We start from the raw sequence: 21,747 nt of genomic DNA on the forward strand, positions 1-21,747 counted from the left end.
CATGAGAAAAAAAGAGGCTTGAGTGTTTATCGGAGGGAGTCATTGAATAGGAGGAATGGAGCCGATTTGTCTGGGAAAACCTTTCCAGGGTGATAGACGGAGGGGAGGGGTGTGCGGGCGGGCAGGCAGTGGAGGGCACTGCATTGTGAAACATTCTGCCCAAGCAGAAAACCTGGGGAGGGGAGAAAACTGGAGTCCCTCATGTAAATTTGAAAGTAATTTAGGCCACAGTATGAACCCTTGATCATGGGGAAAAGAGGCACCCAGCTGCTCTGGTTTTGTGCCCTGCATAGGAGCCAAGCTGTGGCCTGATGCAGACACTGCCTGCCAAAAACCAGTGGCTCAGAAGCTACCTCCCCCCCCCCCCAGATTCAACTGGTTGCCTGTAACCAGAATGAACATGCACCTTATGTGTGATTAAAATTCTCCTTTCTCTGCAACGGGGGAGAGGCTGTTAGTCTTCCTATTGCATGCAGTTGTGTAGAATGTGTCTTCTGGGCCTTTGAAACAAACAGCTTATTTATTTTCCACATTTCTTTACTGCCCTTCTTCCAAGGAGCTCAGGGTGGTGTCCATGGTTCCTCTCCGCCTTGTTGTCCTCACAACAACCCTGTGAGGTAGGTGAGGCAGAGAGAGTGACTGGCCCCAGGTCACCCAGGAAGCTTCATGGCTGAGCAGGGATTTGAACCTGGATCTTCCAGGTCCAATTCCATAACCGCTACACCAGCTTGGAACAGGGCCTCTGAGAGGAATTTTATCAGGGGGTACAAAGTTTCTTTCATGCCCCTTCCCAAAGAGGGAGGAGGGTGAAACAGACTGGGAGTGGTGGCAATGGGGGTGGACAGAATGGGAGCAAAACAGGCAGGGGGAAAGTGGCAACAGCCAGAATAGTCTTTGGAGTCCAGGTCTACCAGTCTTCCCCATGCAGAGCTCAAGTCTACCTACCTGCCCAGCATTGGCAGCTAGATACAGCATCCTGCATGGGCAGTGAGCCTGGTTGAGATTGGAAAATGGGAGATCCCAGGAAATTTCTGGGCCCCCTTTCTGCCCCTGGGCCCGGGTACAAATTACCCCCTTCACCCCCCTCTCCTAGGCCCTGGCTTGGAATATCATTGTAACTGTCAGGATTTTGACAGAGTACTGAAATGTTGAAGTGATATTCCTGGACTTCTACAAAACTACAATTTCTGCTATTCCTTGGGGAGCTGGGGGTAGGAAGTACAGTGACTAACTCTGTTCACATCTGGCTCTTGAAACCATTTCCATAGCTGCTTTCAGGGCTGGTCCAAGAGTCCTGGTACCTGAGCTGACATACCAGATGACATTCCTCTCCTTACCAAGCAGTGGACAAATTGCCACCTTTGTCTTTCCTTTCATTCCTCTCTGCTCTAATCCACCAGTCCTCTCTTCCTCCTCCCCCCCCCACTTCCTCTTCTGCTCTGTTTCCTCTTCCTTTTCAAATCCAGAAAGTGGGCAAAGCTTACAGAGGTGAGCAGTGCAGCCCCTTTGCCTGAGGCAACTGTCTCAGTTGGCCTTTGGGGTGGGGCCTTTCCAGCCCTAGGAATTTTGCCCAATAGTAAAGTCTTCAGAGCTATAGAATACTGGTGATAAAATGCTGAAAAATCTCAAACTAATAAGGATGGCTCTTTAAAAACAATCTTTTTCAGTGAAATTGAACATTTGAAGCTGATATGTATGAGCTGATATGTACTGAATGAGATGATTGTCCCACCTAGCTCAGTACTGTCCAAGCTCTCAAATGAAGGTCTGTCTCTGAGATCCTTTTAACAGAGAAGTCGGGGATTGCCCTGAGGCTTTTTGCATGGATTCTACCTCTGAGTCATGGCCCTTTCCTGCCCCATGAGAAAAGATTAACAGTTGCACCTCCTGCAGCACTCTATAAATAGCCTGTCTCTATTTATAAATGGCAGTTTCAGTTTGAGACTCGCTCTAAAAGTGAATTGTGCGGATGATCTGTTCTTGTGTTCTGGCCTGGCAGATTGTAAAGATCCTCATGAAAGTCGGTCCAGAGATGCGAACTGCAAAGAGCACATTTGGTGTGCTCTTGGTGACTCGTGGTATCTCCATTTGCTTGTTCTGGATCTCATATAGAGACATTGTCCCAAATGAAGCAGTACAATTTTGGATGATGCCTCTCTGAATTGTGGATGGAGCATATTTTAAATGCTGCACCACATCAAAAAAAAAACCCAATATAAGCCCTCCCTGCATGTACTGCTACATTGATATGCTAGTTCTTTCCCCTTCCCAAAAACAGAGTTCAAAAGTACCTGATGTTTTGGGGTGTGGTGAAAATTGATATTGGAGAGGGAGGAGGGCTAATCTGCTTTCATTCAACGAGCCATTAAAATCCCCCACTGGAATGTTAAGAGCATGCCTAGGGGCTGCTGTAGGAGGAGGCAATTCCACTGCCTTGTGCCCTCTTTGGAACAAGCTGGCTGAATATTTGAGGAAGGGGAGGATGTGGTGAGAAGGGAGAACTCTTCCAGTATAGATGGTGGGGGTTGTCCCATACTCTGTGTGTGTGGCCTCCAGAGGCCATCTGTTATATATGGGCAATATGGGGAGGGAGTATGGTGGAAGGTGATTTTGCATTCCAGTAAAAGCTGCTTGGGGGGGAGGGGTCTGTGTGTGGCCTCTCTAGATTTGCCCTTCAGGTTTTGAATTGCATCCCCGCCTCTGTTCTCCCAAGATGCAGGCAGGGCATGTGTAGCAAATTCAAAGATTTTGGAGAGAAGCTTGGCCTCTCAAGGGAGCATTCTGGGCTATAAGCATTTTACTTTTTCCAGGCTAAGGGGTCTGTGGAGGGGAGAAAGTCACCTTGCCCTGTCAATTTTTTTTTTTAAAAAAGCAAGCTCTAGAAACCTGTGTACTGTACATGAAACTGGCATGCAAATCCTAAACCAGAACTGGCTGAGGCTTCTGTGGGACCCAGACAAAAGACCTGTCCCTCCGCCTCCTGCAAGGCTGTGGTACTCTTGATTCCATAATTCCTCCTCAGGCTCCATGAGGGCTTTGGCTTAACCTCCAACTGGTACCCAGTCCCAGGGCATTTGCTCACAGCTGTCTCTCCTTTCCCAGCCTAAGTTTGTGTTGCTCTATGTTTGAATGTCCACAGAGCAGGGTTAGGTCTCTTGTTTTTGCTCACAAAACTTGGTGCAGCATTGTGTAGACTGATGGAGCTGGATCAATAACCTTTCATCCAGTCTCCTTGCTGGTCTTTTGGGAGAAAGCTGGAAGGGAGTGTGGATCAGAGATTTTGGATCAGGTCTGGGGCTCAAGGTGGTCATGCCACTCAATCAGATCTGCAAGGCTGCATTGCCTTTCTGAATTGTGCGCTGGTCATGATCTCACCCCTCCTTACATGTGCCTTTGCGTTGTGTGTGTGTGTGTAGAACAAGTTCTGAAGTTCTCATCAGAGTTCTCTTGGCAAGACTGCACCCAGGCCGCACCTACACTCTGGAATAAAAAATTCTGCTAATCTGTTATGTAACAGTCGGAACAGAAGGGCGTTTTGACTAATTGACATAAGCAAATTCTTGCCTTTTTCTAGGGATAGGCTGGGTCCAAGCTCCTGCCCTGTGAATAGGACTTCATGGGGTGGAGAAAAAAGAGGAAGCTAATTCTGGCCAAGTTCTTAGTGGGAAAATTGATGCTGTTCATAGTGGGAAAATCGGTGCTTTGTTTTTGAGTTGCAGTGCCCCCAGTAATGCGTTCTGTTTCTCAGGCAAAGGAGGAACAAGTGTGGATGGGGGGGGGGAATCTCATTGTACCTCAAAAAGAAATCATGTTGCCTATTTTTCTTTCTTAATTATAACACTGTCATTTTATAGTGGAATTGGAAAAAGTACAGAAGAGAGTGGCCAAAATGATTCATGGGCTGGGGCACCTCCCTTTATAATACGTAGTTCGGGGCTATTAAGCCTAGGGAAAAAACAGAGGGGATGTGACTGAGGCATATAAAATTATGCATGGGGTGTTTCTTTTCCTTCTTGCACAACACCAGAACCAAGGGACATCCACTAAAATTGAGTGGCGAGAGAGTTAGAACAGACAAAATATTATTTCCCCAGCGTGAGATTAATCTGTGGAACTTGATGAACTTGGCCTAGATGCCTTTAAAATAAGGTTCAGAAAGATTTGTGAAGAGAAATTCTATCACAGGGTACAAGCCATGGTAGGTATATGCAGCCTCCTGGTTTTAGAAGTACGCTAGTTCATAATGCCAGGTGCAACCTTTAACCACACAACCTTTAATCGCCAGTTGTGTGTGCTCAGAGAGGCTATACCGTAACCCTGTTCCTCCAATTTTTTTCTCAGCTCTCTGCCACTCTGACAATCCCCTTCTGGCACTGGTTCCTTATTCGCTTTGGCAAGAAAACGGCTGTCTATTTTGGGATCTCGGTGAGTAAAGTCCTTACGAGGATGGCTGGTGGGTAGGTGTGCCTGTTGCCAAACTTCACGGAGGACCAGACCATGGAGAGGACAGATGCCTAGAACAACGAGAAGAGAGTGTAGCTCCTGAGTGATTTGGCACAGACCTCAATTCAAGTGCAAGACCGTAGAGCTAGGAATAAACTGAGCAGGCTCCCTTCAAGGTTTCCTCCCTGGCTCTGCTGATGTTGGCCATGTGGGTTCCTTTCTGAGGCAGCCCTTCTTTGATAGGCTATCACTGCCACAGAGAGAGCTATGGGGTTTGGGAAAACTCTGCTGATAAACTTGAGAGGCGCACATGAGCCTGCCCTAGAGCAGGGAAGCGATGAGAGCCCGTCCGGTAGCCCCAGCTGCCAAACCATGACTTGGCCATTTGAGTTGACTAAGATGGCCTTGCGCTGTTTCAGATGCTGCACTACACAACTTGCAGAGAGGTTGTGATGACTGTATGAGTGAATATTGTGTTGGCTGTCCTGAGATTGGGGAAGGGAGAAATGGAGGTGGGAAGGCAGGACATACATGCGTATGTATATTGAATGCCTACTTTCAGATCAATAAAACTGTTAAAATGGAGTTACTGTCCCTGATGATGACCGTTCTGACAACTGCTCTCTGGTTTTACAGTCTGCTGCCCCTTTTCTTGTCTTGGTGGTCATTATGAAAAGTAACCTTATCATCACATACGTTGTGGCTGTCGCTGCAGGGATCAGTGTGGCGGCTGCATTTCTGTTGCCTTGGTAAGTATGCTTTGTTTTCAGAGCTGACAACGGATTATGCTTTTTCCTCCCCTTAGGATACTACCTACAACTTATCCATGATCCTTATCCATGATAAGTTGTGAGTAGAAAATGAGGGGGTCTCTCCATGCTGTGGTGTGAGTTCTATGGCTTCTGGAGCATCCTCTGCTTCCTTCCTGACAGATGCCACAGAATTGGGGGGGGTGTGTGGAATCCTTGCTTCCTGCTGTATCTTGTCCCTGCAGTTCTGTCTCTGTTAGGCCAGCCTGCCCCCTCCCCCCACCTGGTGTACTGCTCCTGGACTCCTGAAAACATTTTTTTTTGGGGGGGGGGGGGAGGTAATCTGGACAGGGGGATATGTTTGCTTTTTCCTGCCCTACCACAAAGTCTAAGTGGCAGACTTTTAATGTTTGTGATCCTCATGTGGTGCTAAGCATTCAACGTGGGATAAGAAAATGCCACATCTGAGATCTGGAAATTTCTGCCTCCTCTGTAAAACATTTGCATGGCAGTCCTTTCTAAACATTTCACCTGGCCTGTGAAATTTTTTTGTTGCTACCCCCAAAGGAAGTTTTATCCTAAAGGATCTGCATGAATGAGGTCGCTCTGTAAGACAAGTAAAGTGGATAACATGACCTGTGAAAATTACAATTGTCCCTCCGTATCTGTAGGGCAGTGATTTTCAACCTTTTTCATCTCATGACACATTGACAAGGTATTAAAATGGTCAAGGCACACCATCAGGTTTTTGACAATTGACAAGGCACACCATAGTGCCAGTGGGAGCTCACATCCCCCTTTGGCCCTACTAATAAATGACCTTCCCTCAAATTCCTGTGGGCAACTCTGGCACACCAGTGTGCTATGGCGCAGTGGTTGAAAATGGCTGCTGTAGGGGGTTGGTTCCAGGCTCCCCTGTAAATGCAGAACGCAGGGATGTTCAAGACCAGCCCTGCAATCACTTACCTGAAGGTTGCGTCAGGTCCATTGGAGGTTATGCTGACTCACAACCAATTCCATGGACCTTGCAAGCCTCAGAACCCCTCCCAGACATGACTGGAAATCACGGGTTGCACCGGACATCACTTCCTGTCATGTCAGGGAGGCGCTCCGAGGCATGGGGAGGCATCTGCGGTTGCTGGAATCCATGAATGCTGACGGCCCGTTGTACTGTGGAGTACTAAATCTCAATTTTACATGAGATTTGGAGCACGTGACTTGAGATTGGTGACTGCCAGGGAGCCCCAGAAAGCTTGAGTAAGTTCCAATGCAGCACCAACTTTTTCTCTTCTCCCCTGTTCAGTGAGGAAGATGAGGGTGACTGAGGAGGTCAGATTGTGACGAACTTGCTAACTTTTCTCCTATCCTCTCTGCTTAGGTCCATGTTGCCAGATGTTGTTGATGACTTCAACCTCCGGCACCCAGACTCCCATGGGCACGAAGCTATTTTCTTCTCCTTCTATGTCTTCTTTACGAAGTTTGCTTCTGGAGTGTCTCTGGGGATCTCCACCCTCAGTTTAGAGTAAGCCCCTTTCTTTCTCCTAGCCTGGTCTCATGTGCACAGTGGCGTCCCGAGGGGGTGCGGAGGGTGCAGACAGCACTGATCGCACTCCCGGGGAAGGTGAAGGCCCAATCCTATCCAATTTTCCAGTGCTGGTGCAGCTGTGCCAGGGGGACTGCACTGTATCCTGTAGTGGGGAGGCAGTCACAGAGGCCTCCTCGAGGTATGGGATGTTCCCTTACGTCAGGGCTGCATTGTGGTTGCACTGGTGCTGAAAGTTGGGTAGGATGGGGCCCTGACACCACTACTGGCAAAAACTGTAAAGTCTTGGTATGTTCAAATAATACCATCAAACTATATATCATCCGATTCCCCCGTACCTTCAGATCCCGTATCTGCTGTTCAAAAAAGTGTTACATTCTTTTCAACCCTCCAACTTGCTTCCAGTGAGAACTTCCTATCAGCATTTTCAGACAGCAAAAAGCCAGCAAGATGGCAGGAGGGCTGCCATCATAGGCAAATAAGTCATTTGTGCAATGGGGGGGCGTGGGGATTTTTGAGCCACCTTTTGTAGGGTTTGCTGCTATCCACAGTGGCAGCTGGAATGTGTTCCCCATGAATATGGGGGAATGCCTATATATACATTTCAGAGTGGACTTGAATTTCTAGTATTTGCTGGCCAGTGGGTGGGTTGGAGAGCCTGTCTTTAAGCACACTTAAAGAAGTGCTAGGGCTGGAGCAGGGAGAAATAGGAGATTACTATTTTTAGGAACCCGGCTCATAGCAGTTAATGTTGGGGCTCTAGAAATAAGAGCGACTTTTTCTGGTTTTGCAGCATTGCCGGATACAAGACGCGGGGCTGCTCCCAACCAGAGGCGGTGCACTTCACATTGAAGATGCTGGTGTCTGCAGCTCCTGTTGCTTTGATCATCCTCGGCCTCCTTCTTTTCAAGTTGTACCCCATTGACGAGGAGAAGCGGAGGAAAAACAAGAAAGCCCTGCAGGAGTTAAGGTGAGAGTTCTGCTTGCAAATGGAAAGAGTGTGAGCTCTTTAAGAGCAGGGCGGGCGACAGTGGCATAGTTGGGGGTCAGGGGAAGTACATTGCCCTGAGTACCAGACCTTGAGAGGGTGTCAAGGGAGCTTGACACTAGTGGCCAAAATTGTGGAAACCTTGGTATTTATGAATAATACCATTATGTATTATTCTATTATTATTATTCGATAGGAATAATCAATAGGAATTATCCCCCCCGATAGGAATACTTTCTTACTTATCCCCCCCCCGATAGGAATCCCCCCCGTTAGGAATACTAGGATACTAGATATCTAGGATACTAGGATACTGGATAGTATTATTCGATAGGAAATTTAATGCAGAATGCAATGAAACAAAGCAAACTACATTGATTTATCTGTACTCTGTCAAAACCTGTACCCACAGGGCTGTCAAGAACCTGTTCTATTTTTAAGCATTAGAACGGAAGAGTCATCAGAACTGGATTCCCTAAACCCCACCTGCCCTCAGTGGATCCAGATAAATACCTTGCTTATAGCCAAAGGAAAGGAAACGCAAATGCCTTGTGTAACAAAAAGTGGATTTCTTTGACTCATAACTGACCAATGAGACTAATTGTTCTGACAGCCAATTAGGTGCTATGACACAGTAGGGAACCAGTAATGTACTGCCACGAGTCAGCTCTCACTCCCATGTATCATAATACAGTTACCCCTGCTAACTGGGTAAAGAGGCACTTTTCCAGTGGGTTCCCTTCTGGGGAGTTGCACTGGGACATGGCAGGGCAGGATGGAGTGTGGAAGTACAACCATCTTGCATCATGAATTGCAGCCTCAGGTTTCCAGCTGCTATTCAGGATTCCCTCCCATGCCTTTCTTGACCCTTTCAGTACTCCATCCTGTCCTGCCATGACTGCAGCACCAGTGCAATTCCCCAGAAGGGAGCGCTCTTTCAGACTCCCCGCTACGTATCAGGGTGCTTGGATCCACTGACGGCAGGTGGGGTTTAGGGAATCCTGTTTGGATGACCCTTCTGTTCTAATGCTTAAAAATAGAGCAGGGTCTTGATGGCCCTGTGTCTAGTTTCTCTGATGCAGCACTCTAGAAAGAAATGGAGAGGACTAAATTTAAAATGCTGAGTTAGTCTGGATGTTGGCTTTGTGCATACAGGCATATCCCTGGCTGGTGCTCTCTTTCAGCCCTGCCTCTCTGCTAGGCTTCCTGATGTTTAGAGTTGCAACAGGAGTTTCTGGAGGAAACAAGTTTCTGGAGGAAAAATCCATTACTGGGTACAAGCCATGATGTGTATGCGCAACCTCCTGATTTTAGAAATGGGCTGTGTCAGAATGCCAGATGCAAGGGAGGGCACCAGGATGAGGTCTCTTGTTATCTGGTGTGCTCCCTGGGGCATTTGGTGGGCCGCTGTGAGATACAGGAAGCTGGACTAGATGGGCCTATGGCCTAATCCAGTTGGGCTGTTCTTATGTTCTTAACTACAATTCCCAGGAAGCCTTGCAGGTCTCTTGTTATCTGGTGTGCTCCCTGGGGCATTTGGTGGGCCGCTGTGAGATACAGGAAGTTGGACTAGATGGGCCTATGGCCTGATCCAGTGGGGCTGTTCTTATGAGTCTTTTGCTTGCTCTGTGTTCAGGGCTTGCCTGTCCTTAGGATGGTCTCCTCAGTCTGCAGATTGGTAGGTTCACATAATGCCTTCCTCCACTACTCCTTCTCCCCCTGCTCTCCAGATTTGAAAAGGGGAGAACAGAGCAGAAGAACGAAAGTGGAGGAAAAGTGGGGACCCTGAGCTAGACACTAAGGGTGCAATCCTAACCCCTTATGTCAGTGTTTCCCAGCACTGACATAAGGGCAATGCAGCTCTGAGGTAAGGGAACAAACATTCCCTTACTTTGAGGAGGCCTCTGTGAGTGACACCCACCTGCAGGATGCAGTGCATGTCCCATTGGCACTGCTATGCCAGTGCTGGAAAGCACTGACATAAGGGGTTAGGATTGTGCCCTAGGGGAGACAGAAGCCAGCTAGCATTAGAGTGCTTGATGTCTCTCTCCAGCCATCTCTACTTGGAAACTCAAAGCTTATGCCAGAGGTTCCCAAACTTACCTGGGTCACGATGTCCCCCCCACTCTCCTCATGAGATCAAGTATGGCAATGCCCAAATCTTGCAAAATTGGGATGCATCCATCTCAGATCTTATGAGATTTCACAAGATCCAAGAAGTCAGCACCCTTGGAAACAGCTAGGAGGGAACCACCTGGGACATCCCATAGCACCCCTGTGAGTGTACCATGATGCCTTAAGGCATTGTGGCACACAGTTCAGGAACGCCTGGTGTAGCCTACCCCTGGTGGGCAGTGTGTGTGTGTGTGTGTGTGTGTTTACTATTTCCTGTTTCTTCCCTTCCCCAGGGATGAGGAAAATAACAGCAGCACTGAATCAGACTCCACAGAGCTTGCAAGTATTGTTTGACCCAGCCTGACCTTGGTTTATTGTTTACACACTGGGATCCTTAAAAGACAGGAAGGGGCCAATGCAGTATGTCATGTCGGAGTGATGCTGACTCTCCCATGAAGGCAGAGCTCACTGCAACGTCCTTCCAGGACGCTTTGGAAAGCAAACACTGGTATATGTTTAAGCCTTTAACGTGGGGGCCTTGGAGCACTATACAGCCAGAATGCAGCATCATGGGAGAGTAACTGTGAATGGAAGAACTACACTGGGGCCATCTTCTTCCAAAATGGCTTTGCCAAAAGCCTTTGAGCCCCGAAGCCTTCTGCGGTGGGCTGCCCACTCCAACCCACCTCTTCTCATTGGTACTGAGAACAGGGCCGACTTTTGCAGTACTGTGATCGATTCCATGTTTAATGTTCTTGTGAATCCACATGGTGGTACTTGGTGTATATTACACTCGAGGCATGACTGTGCCAAACTCAACCTTGTACTGTGTTTCTTGTAAATAAGACCTGACTAATGTAGGAACATGCCTGGTGGTTGCTGCTGTGTATTTTTTTTGTGTGTAATGTATTTTACATATTTTTATATATATATATAAATATTTGTGTATATATGGAGAGCCTAATTAATAAAAAACTAAATTATGATGTAAATAGGACAACACAGCATGTTTATATTTGTATATGTCTGTACAGAGACTCTGGAACAATTAATATTAATTTACATTAAAATGCAGACACGTCACCTCCATTGTTGTGATTTGGGTGGGGTGGGGGTTGTCCTTTGTAGAAGATCTGAAAGAGGGCAAATAGGTCCTTTTTGTACTTGAAGGGCACCTCTTGCACTGATGGGGACACTGTCCCCACTCTTGAAGACAACTCTGGGACTGTGGGAAAGGGGGGAAAAAAATCTCCAGGTGTGTACTCTGCAATCTGAAGCTCTAGATTCTTGCTGCTTGTGTGCGTTCTCCAAGGGAAGGAGCTAGATTGTGCATACACATTCTGGAACGAGAGGGTAGAAACATGTCACGCTACCACCTCTAAGGCTTGAGAAAGATGGACTCAGCCCTTTCTCCTTCTGACATGATAGGACAGGTAAGTGGGTGGGGATGGGTGGAGTTTGGGAGGGTGGGGACTAGAGTTTGCCATCCCTTCCTCTCCTGCACCTGTCAGACTGTGCTACTAATAAAATACAGGACAGTTGTATTTCCATCCTGGATGACTGTGTCCTGTCATTGGTATCCCTGGACACTTGTATCTTTTTTTAGTCCCAGTTATTCATGTCGCACTATAACTAGGCTAAAAAAAAAACAAACCCATGTTGTATACCTTAAGTCTCTTGTCCCAGCCCCAAACCTACGTTGGTATTTTAACAATGGACAAAGTACATATATGTATATTGGGACACAAATGGTCTGGACACATTCAGCCAGAAATAGTTGCCCAGGGCGCAGTGGTCCTGTCACCAAGATGTACTGTGGATGAAATACTAAACCCCCTTTGAGGGAAGATTAATGCATTCAAGTTGGAGCAAGGAGCTGCAATCCCACACACGCTTTCAGTTGGAAATATGAACATGTCTCTGCATGCTACAGGAAGAGAATTTGGATAACTTTTCCACTCCCCTCAGTGGCCTCACTAGGGTTTGTCACCCGTACAGGAGGCCAGTGCCTCACCCCCATGCTGGGGTGGGTCACTGTCCTGGGCAGTGGGCAGGATAATCCACCATTGCTGCACACACCCACTGGTTTTTTGGCTATAACTTGACAGAATGGAGATGAAACAAGCTGCATTGAACTATTGCATTTTTTCATGATATTACAGATTGAATGATACATAACATGATGGTGTTATTAAACTACCAAGATTTTAAAGATTTGGGGCAGTAGTGGTGTTGTCACCCTGTGCAGCCTACACCCCCAAGCCATGCCATTACTTGCTCCCCCTCCACTACAGCTGCCTTTATTCTGGGCTGGATTGTACAGTACTTTTCCCTTGATCTGGCCTGTTGAAGAGACCTGTGGTCTTCAGCCTTTTTTTGTGCCATGACCCCCAATAAGTTAATATGAGACTGGGGACCAGCTGCCAATACCACCCATTCCCCTCTACCTTTTGTGTCCACAACGACCCTGTGAGGCAGTAGCTCTGAGCAGGGCCAGCCTTAGGAACTGGGTGAGACTGAGAGGCTGTGCAGGATTATATCAGGAATTCAATTTTAATGTGGCAGCACTGTGATTGGATTTAAGCCTTCTTTTGGACAGGCTTTGAAAGGTTGCTGTGAGCCCCTCCTTAAGTGAGGCTTTGTGTTCCCATTGGGGTCAGGACCCACAGGTTGCAGAATATTGGAATAGAGTTTCTTCCCCAACTGCTGCCTCTGGTGATGTCCGCAGGGGCATATCATGTTTGGAGATGGTCTTTGCACATAGTCCAGAAATGAGCAGTCAATTCCCTAGGCAAAATCTGGCCAGCAGTCACACCATTTTAGCCTGTGCCTGATAGATTTCATACGCATCAGCCCCATTTTGACCCCTTGTATACTTGCATAGACTTTGGAGATGGAGCTGGTGCATTTCATTCTCTTCTACTTGATGGATTGGACTGGACTGAACTGAGATCTACTGCCCTGTGGAGTCAGACTTGGTCATCTAGCCCAGTGCAGCAAAGACTGATAGTGGTGCTCAGTCAAGGGTCTCTTTCCCAGCCTGCTGCCTGAGTGCTGTTAACAAGAGAAGCTTCCAGGGCTTGAACGTGGGCCTTTTCCCCATGCAAAGTACGTACTACGCCATGGATCGCTCGTCTTGGACTGAAGAACAGGCTTGCTCGTTCTGCAGGGCTGAATAAGCTGCCTCTGGTCTCTTGCTTCACACACATTTGGAGCACTGGAATGTCTTAATCCAGACCCCATTAACATGCTGTTGTGTTCACTTAACCCTTCACCTCTCCCGTGGTGCAGTCCTAGAGCAAACCAACAAAGGTCCTATTCTTCAGGGGCTTCCGTGAAAAACCAAAGCGAGCCTGCAAAGAAAGCACAAAGCACGCCCCCCCCCCCCAGTTGCTGAGATGCCAAGCCAGGGTGCTAGAAACTCAAGCAATATAAGCGACAGGAGGAAAAACGCTAACCTGACCTTGCTGTGACACTAGACACTTTTACAACTGCTCACCAAGCTGAGCAAACAGCTCCCTGTGCTGGCCTTGAGTGGCAGGTTAGATGAATTGGCCCCGATTTTATGGCCGCGGAAGGGGAGAAGTTCAGGGGCTTTTTCTGTCGCTGTCAGGAAGTGCTGGTTATAGGTCTGAAATGGAGACAAGGCACTTATGTGCTCTGGTGCATATTAAACATGGGTAGTGGGACAATTGTAGAGGGTTCGGTGAGGGGCTGTCGATGTACTTTAAAACTGTCTCAGTCATGTTCTTCCATGCTGCGCCTCTGGAGAAAGACTTAGACAAGAGTTTATGCATACTCTGCCCTCTTTTAAAATAAGAAAAGCCCAAAGGGGCAGCATCATAGCAGGGAATGGGGCCAATTCATGGAGTGCTTAACATGTGCTGTATCTCAAAAAGGGTCTAGTGCAGCGTTTCTCCATGTTTATCCCCTGCCATACCACTTTGCACGGTCCACCTATCAGAAGTACCACCAGAAGTAACTGGCCGAGGGAAGGGGAGGACCAGGCTCAGGAACGGGTGGAGGTGACTACAGAGTCTGCCACCATATTCTGTCCCCTTTCCCTGGCCAGGCAACCTGATAAGGGCCTCCTAGAGTCTGCGCCCACTCAATAACAGGCACAGATCTGAGGAGACCCATTGGAGCTGTGGCCGCATTACCCAGGGTAAGGGAGCAAACGCTCCATTCTCCTGGGGTGACATCTGGCGGCTGCCCCACCCCTATAGGCTACAGCATTTTGACATCACTGTAGCCTATAGTGCTGGGGCAGATAGGACTGGGTCATAAGTTCTCATTGCACCAAGGCCTTTTGGAGGGGGAGGGTTGGATCAACTCTTCTATCCCAATTTGAATGGGAACTTTTGAGATCAGTCCTCATGGGTTGGTAGAAAAGGCTCTGCAGGGAAGGAACACCACACCTCTGTTGCAGCCTTAGCCCCATCCTGGCACACTTTCAAGAGCATTTCCCATAGCCAGAAGTTCATCTGGGTTACATGATCCTCTACAGTGTGCCTTTCTTGGGATGGGGAGGGTGCACCAAAGATGACTCATGCGCCGTTTGAATGGGGAACAAAGTGAAGGGGCTGGCCAAGGAGTCGGTTAAAAATTAAAAAAGGGATTATCCCACAGATGGAGACGCTGGGCTGGCCTGCTGATAAAAGACTGAAATGCAGCCCCTCGCCTGGGCCGAAAGGACCAGGGCAATGCCATTGGTCTATGTGCCAATCAAGAAGTGAGGCAAATCCCCATAGACTGGAGTCTGTCAGGCTTGACGGTTGACAGGCCTGACCATTGTGCAGAGTCCTGGGTGGCTCTTTTGCTACTGAAAGTGGGCTTGTTTTGAATCCAAAGGATGTCAAGGGTCTCAGGGTATCTCCGGTAAGGGAAACCAACCGTTCCTCCTCCATCCTTGAGGAGCGAGCGGCTTGACGGAAACAGATGCAAGTTTCTTCAGAGGAGGGGTCGCTTTTCAAAAGACAGGCAACCAGCGGTCCGGGAACCAGCATCGAGAAGAGGGGTTCTGGCCTGGGAACAGAATAAAGAGAAATCTCTCAATGCCCAACTGAACGGCTGGGGGGACCAGTGGACAAAGGCAACAATGAGAAAACCTTGTTGAATAGGCCAAGGCAGGCCAGAGTGCTCAGAATGAGGCGCAAATGGCAATGAGACCCCCTACCTCTGCCGCTCCCCTCTTCCCCGCAGAAGAAAAGATGCAGCTGGTCTGCTCAAGCAGAACTAAACCATTTCCAAACCACTGTATTTGAAAAAGAGCAAATATGGAGGAGAGTGGGGCACAACAGCATCTCTAGCTTCAGGAGGTGCACAACTTCACCGTTCAACTCTTGTTCCCATTTCCACTTCTGCTCGATGCCCTTCTTGCTTTTTGAATTCCTGGAGCAGGAGCAGGGGAAGGAAGAGGAGCAGGGTTGGAAGGGCAGGTGGGTGAATGGAGGAGAGGCAGCCCCTGCCAATCTGCTTCCTGAGGCAAGCACCTCAGTATGCCTCATGGATGGGCCGACCCTGCACAGATTTTCCAAGTCTTGAAAAATGGGAGGGAGGATCTGGTACCAGGGCAGGACCCAGTGGTAAGCCCAAAATGATGTGAGATCCATCTTTCTCGCCCTTCCACCAGAGAAAATGAAGGGAAAGAGTTGGAGAAACGGGATCATATTTTGCAAAACAGGGGATCCAGTGAGACTGGGCAGCAGCACCTTGGCTTCACCCAGCACCCTTGGTCCAATCCCCTTGCTTTCACCTAGATCAGCTATTTTCAACCACTGTGCCATGACAATGGTGTGCCACAAGTGGTCCCCAGGTGTGCCACAGGTGTACCACAGGAATTTGGGGGGGAAGGCCATTAGTAGGGCTAATGGGGGATGTGAGCCCCCACTGGCAACATGGTGTGCCTTGTCAATGGTCAAAAACCTGAAGGTGTGCCTTGACAATTTTAGTGCATTGTCAGTGTGCCATGAGATGAAAAAGACTGAAAATTGCTGACCTAGATGTCCTTGAAATGCTTTGTAGGTGAACTTCAGGGGCCAGAGTTGGTGATCTTCACTCCTTAGTGATATTATTCACTGAAATGTACTGACACTGGCTGCTTGGATTTGTCCTGAACCGTGCTCAGATGTGCGTGTGATATTGTGATATTGTGCTTGGCGATACCGTATTGTGGATATATTTGTATGACTTCCACGGTTTGTTCTGGGTTGCAGACCGCTTTGAATGCCTCCGTGAAAAGGTTCTTTGTTGAGGAAGGTGGTATACAAATGACATGACTTCACAAACAACTCTGCTGCTGTGGGTTGTCATGGATCCAAAGGAAACAGAAAGGGGATGGCAGCTTGCATTCCTGCTGTTGTTTAATTTACGTGTATATTGCCTATGATAGTATACCAGATTTGCTCTGGAGAATGTACCCGGGCAGGCACAGTTGCTTCCCCGAGCCCCACTCAGTATGTTCTAAAGATGCTGCAGGATTTGTGCCCATGCCCCAACCAGCGAGACATCACTCCATGCATGGCCAATCTGTGGTGCCTGGGGTGGCATGACAAATACTATCACCTCTCACCTGGCAGCACAGCACCCACAGCTGCTGCCAGTCCTCCTCCTAGTGCAGTCCACAACACCCACACCCCACTAGCGACACCACTGCTTCTGAGCAGTGTAAACAAATGAGGGATCACTTTCCTGAGCCCTCTTATAGCTAGAAGAGCCCTCCTTCACCCTGGTCATTATATTGGTGTAGAAAGCATCATATGATGAAAAATAGTTGCTTGGACATATACTGTGCCCCATGAAGAGTCAACTCCAAGAAAGACCAAATTCTGAAGTGAAAAATATGCCAACAGATGCAAATGATATAGATATGTCCCAAACGTGCTCCGTTTGCATGCCTGGTTTGGTTTAGAATGTCTATTTTCTTCCAAGTTTTGATAATTTGTTTATTTTTTTCCTTTGGTAGCAAGAGGAAAGGGATGGTAGAGAGATAGTTAGTGCAGTTGTAAAGCTGTTTTACAAAAAAAAGGCAGGTTATTTTTAAAAGGAAGTCTGTGTCCGGCCTCGGGCAGGGCACCTACCACCCCAGGGGAGTCAGGCTCGATGAGGTCCACAAAGGGTCGTGGCTGTCAGGCAAAGGGGGACAGCCTCAGATCGGCTATCGCGGAAGGGGGTTGCTTCACCCTTATTCTTCTCCCTGGTCATTGCTCCTTGTTGGTTCACAGGCCCCCAGCTTCTTCACCAGCTAGCCTCCTTGCTACTGACCTTTGCCTCTGACCTGCTCCTGCCTTATAAAGCGTTTGCTGGCCCCCTCTGGACTCACCCCTTCCTCGCTCCCTGGTATAAGCTCTCACAGGATTCTGCTCCCCCTTCTCCCCCTTACTCCCTTGGTGCCTCTATTCCTTCTTGCACGCTGTGCATGTTGCCTCTGCCTTCCCGAATGCCAGATGCAGGGGAGGGCACCAGGATGCAGGTCTCTAGATAGCTGGTGTCCTCCTTGGGGCATTTGATGGGCCGCTGTGAGATACAGGAAGCTGGACTAGATGGGCCTCTGGCCTGATCCCGTGGGACTGCTCTTATGTTCTTATGTTCCAAAGCCTTGGCCCCAGCAGCAGTTGTTTCGCCATACTCAGCCTCTCTGCATTGTGGGACCTGTTGCAGGAGCTCTGTGGACTCATTGGAGGGGCCGCCAGCCAGGAGGGGAATCATTACCCCCAGGGATGCCTCTGACCAGATGGGTGCCTAGCCGGGACCCTGTTCTGCCAAATCCCAATCCACTGGGCCTCGTGCCTGCTTAAGGCTGATCAGTCCCCCTTGTGCAACTCACCAGTGCAGCAAGCAAAAGTCAGAGTCCAGTTCCAGTCCACAGTTGCCAGGTGAATCAGTCCCATCAATGAGAGTTGCCAAATCAGAGTCCAGAGCCAATAAGCCAAGTTACAGTTCAAGGTCAGGTTCCAGGTAGGTCAGTCAAATCCATCAGGGTATCCAAGTCCAAAGCCAAAGTTCAGTCACAATCCACAATCAGATCCAAATTCAATAAGCCAAGTCAGTCTCCTCTCCTACCTCCAACCTGCACTCCTTCAAAACACACAAACCCTTCCTGCCTCAGGTGCTCCTTATATCCCTGAGGGCCCTATTGCCTTCCAGTGGCTGCAGCTGTGCAGCACACTCTGCTGGATGCCCAGGCCTTACCCTTAAAGGGGCCACTGCTGACACCACATCTACATCCTCTCCAGTTCTTCCAGATTCCAATACAGACCCGAACAGTCTATGTTAAGCGGATGGATATTCTGGGCTTTTCTCAGAGTCTGCTTTAAAAGGATTTCCAAGGAAAAGCATGGATGCTAGCAAGGTGCTTTTACTTTTTGTTTTGTTTCAGTTTTTCAGTCTCCACTATCCAACTCCTACGAACACCTTCCGGTCTGAAATCCATCTGTCTGAGCAGAGCTGGAGAAGCATTTGTCCTCGGGCAGAAGTAGGCTAAATATAGTCAGAAATGAAGTGGTGCTTCAAACCCCCGGGTGAAACTTATGCTTGCACTGGAATGCCGGTCACATTTCATATCTGTTTCCTCCGGGGGTCGCCATGCTGTGACAGAGGTGCTGGGCTTTAACAGCTGCACATCGCAGGTGGCAATTCAACAGAGATGCCATGAGGAGAAAAGCAGCACCTGTTGATGTTTGGGTGACATGCAGCTATCTGGGGAAATGGGAAAAATACGACTAAGGAGGGACGTGATGGACAGGGCCATCTTGTCCAACTGAGACCATTGCTTCAGGGCCTTCTGCACCTGTTTGTGCACCTCCATTGTTCCTCTTCCTTCTCCTTGGATTTGAAAAGGAAGGGTGAACAGAGTGGAAGAGGCTGCATAGAGAAGAGTGGTCAGAGATGCTCTAGTTCAGGATTCTTGCCTCCCCCACACTTCCTCTTCCTTTTCACAACCAGGGAGTGCAAAAAGAGCAGCAGTGGAAGCCAGTGGGAGATGGATGTGCTCTCTGCCAAACGGTTGCCTGAGGCAACCTACTCAGTCAGTCTCACGGGTGGGTTGGCCCTGATGCAGACCAACATGGTCTGATCCAGCCAGGCTCTTCAGTTCTCTCATTAAAAGTGCAAACACTCTACCCATACATGTTGGCAACCTTCAGTCTCGAAAGACTCTGGTATCATGCTCTGAATGGTGGTTCTGGAACAGCGTCTAGTGTGGCTGAAAAGGCCGATTCGGGAGTGACAGTCCCTTCCACACTGGGAGCAAGTGCAGTCTGTCCCTGGTCTGTCTCCCTGGCTATGGGCCTTCCTTCTTTGCCTCTTTGCCTCAGACAGTTGGCCAAGTATCTCTTCAAACTGGGAAAGGCCATGCTGCACAGCCTGCCTCCAAGCGGCCCGCTCAGAGGCCAGGGTTTCCCACTTGTTGAGGTCCACTCCTAAGGCCTTCAGATCCCTCTTGCAGAAGTCCTTGTATCGCAACTGTGGTCTACCTGTAGGGCGCTTTCCTTGCACGAGTTCTCCATAGAGGAGATCCTTTGGGATCCGGCCATCATCCATTCTCACGACATGACCGAGCCAACGCAGGCGTCTCTGTTTCAGCAATGCATACATGCTAGGGATTCCAGCACGTTCCAGGACTGTGTTGTTTCGAACTTTGTCCTGCCAGGTGATGCCAAGAATGCGTCGGAGGCAGCGCATGTGGAAAGCGTTCAGTTTCCTCTCCTGTTGTGAGCAAAGAGTCCATGACTCTACCCATAAGAAAACCAGAAACTGAACTTGTGTCCACCACCTCTTGTTCCTTCAAAATTCATGTGGCTCTTAGTTCGGAAGCTCTTTGCTCTTCGGAAGCTCTTGTTTGCTCTTGCTGTATCTAACAGCCCTGAAAGATGACAGGGTGACCTACTGCAACGCAGGTCAAGCCTGTTGCACCTGTAAACTATCCCTCTGAACACAGTAATGTCTGGTCAGTAACTAGTTGGGTTGGAAAGAATGCCCTAGCAAGGGAGAGGTGTGTGGCGGGCCAAGGCCTTATGGTCCAGTCCCCTAAATGACCACCAAAAATGTGGCCAAGTTCCATTATCATAGATGCTGCTTACGCATGCTCCTCTGATTCTGGAATTGTCAAGCGGGCACCAGATTGCTGCAGTCAGAGGATGCATTTGGCCTGGGGCTGCAAATTGCTAGCTCTGATGCACAAATGGGTATTATTATTGTTATTATTATTAGAAACATAAGATGAGCCTTACTGGATTTGACCAAAGGCCTGTTTACTCCAGCACCCTGATCACCACCGTGGCCAACCAACTGCCTCTCAGAAGTCCATACCCTTCTCCTGCTACCACTTCCTATCTGGTTATCCCTTGGTGGACAGCCATAATCAAGTGGAATTCTGCAGGGCTATTAATGATACTGAAGCCACATCCTCCTTTGCACCTGATCTAAGCTATGAGAGAGTGACATAATGATCATCACACAGTGTCACTTGAAGATCAGTTCTTTTCAAAGACACCCACATCTTTCAAGGATCAGCTCTGCACCCACAAAGAGAGAGAACAAAATTAATTACCATAAGTGGGATTTCTTGCTGTTGCTCTGACTTTGTTTTTCTGTTTTGCTTTAATTTCTACCTTTAAATTGTTGCAAACTTTCAGGGAGCAAGCCCCTCCTGAAAGGCAGCCTGCAGATACACATAGCCCCCAGCTTAAGGACATCTAATTTAAGGACATCCCAACTTAAGGACAGGAACCCTCAGGCTTTTTTGCAGGGGCAGTCCATTGTGTTCCGAAGTTTTTGCACAGCAGCACAGGTGTAATGATTCTGGTTTTGAAGATGGTGAGAGATGCTGGTTTGGGGGGGGGGGAGAAAGAGCTGGAGAGAGGCTGTGTTTTTGAGTTGGAGCAAGACACATGGAGAGAGAGAGAGAGAGAGAGAATAATGTTCAACATGTTCAGTTCAACATGTAATAGAACTCTACTTGTGTGTTCCTCTCCAACTCATAAAACACAAATTGTAACTGCACTGCAAAATGTAAAACACAAGTTGTAAAAGGCAACTAATACAAGTGCAGCCCTCTCCAGCTGTTCTAAGGCCCATTCTGCACATTAACTACACAAGGAAAAAAAAAAGCAGGGTTACACTGAGTGCACATTTACTACGGAGAGAATTAGGGCCCAATCCTATCCAATTTTCCAGCACTGGTGTAGCTGCAATGCAGCCCCCGAGACAACAAATGTTCCCATACCTTGAGGAGGCCTCTGTGACTGCCTCCCCACCACAGGATGCAGTGCATGCCCCACTGGCACAGCTGCACTGGCACTGGAAAATTGGATAGGATTGAGCTCTGAGTCCCTATTTTATAGGTAATTATTTATTTGTAGAAATACGTATTTCTATACTGTTTTTCCAACCACAACAGGAAGTTGTTCACAATGTTGTTCACCTTGCACAAACAAACAAACAAACAAACAAACAAACAAACAAACAAACAAATGCACATTTCAGTTTCAGGCCTCTGGAACCTAACCTGTACTTTTGGGGGCTACCTGTAGAGTTCATACAGAATAGGGCCCAATCCTATCCCACTTTCCAGTGCTGATGCAGCTGCAGTGCAGGCCTAAGGTAAGGGAACAAATGTTTGCTTACTTTGAGGAGACCTCTGTGACTGCCTCCCACCAATGCAGGGTGCAGCACATGCCCTATTTGCACGGCTGCACAGTTGGTTAGGATTGGGCCCTAAATAAAGTAGTTCTTGGTCTCAGGGCTGCAGAAGAAAACATGGGTCTGGTCATGCCTGGTGAAGCAGCACCTGTGAAGAGCAGCCTTCTCAAAGTAGGCTTCATTGACTTTTTGAGCTGCCTCTGGGCTGGTTCAGACCACAGTTTTGTTGCCAACCCGACCCAATATCACTAGAAATGACATGAATGTAT

General features: G+C 48.3%; 1 protein-coding gene across 6 annotated transcripts in view; it reads left to right on the forward strand.

The window, feature by feature from the left end:
• MFSD2A (MFSD2 lysolipid transporter A, lysophospholipid) overlaps positions 1-10,909 on the forward strand; it is a 41,665-nt gene extending 30,756 nt beyond the window's left edge. For 5 of the 6 annotated variants that reach the window (XM_066638486.1, XM_066638490.1, XM_066638487.1 and 2 more), the window contains 5 exons: positions 4,342-4,425; positions 5,080-5,192; positions 6,571-6,714; positions 7,529-7,705; positions 10,132-10,909. In XM_066638486.1, the coding sequence (XP_066494583.1) occupies positions 4,342-4,425; positions 5,080-5,192; positions 6,571-6,714; positions 7,529-7,705; positions 10,132-10,192 (579 nt within the window). In that variant the 3' untranslated portion in view covers positions 10,193-10,909. The remainder of the gene's footprint in view (positions 1-4,341; positions 4,426-5,079; positions 5,193-6,570; positions 6,715-7,528; positions 7,706-10,131) is intronic. The other variant, XM_066638491.1, reaches the window with a different exon arrangement.
• The last annotated feature ends 10,838 nt before the right edge of the window (positions 10,910-21,747 follow it).

The sequence above is a fragment of the Tiliqua scincoides genome, chromosome 10 (assembly GCF_035046505.1).
Source record: "Tiliqua scincoides isolate rTilSci1 chromosome 10, rTilSci1.hap2, whole genome shotgun sequence".
NCBI lineage: Eukaryota > Metazoa > Chordata > Lepidosauria > Squamata > Scincidae > Tiliqua > Tiliqua scincoides.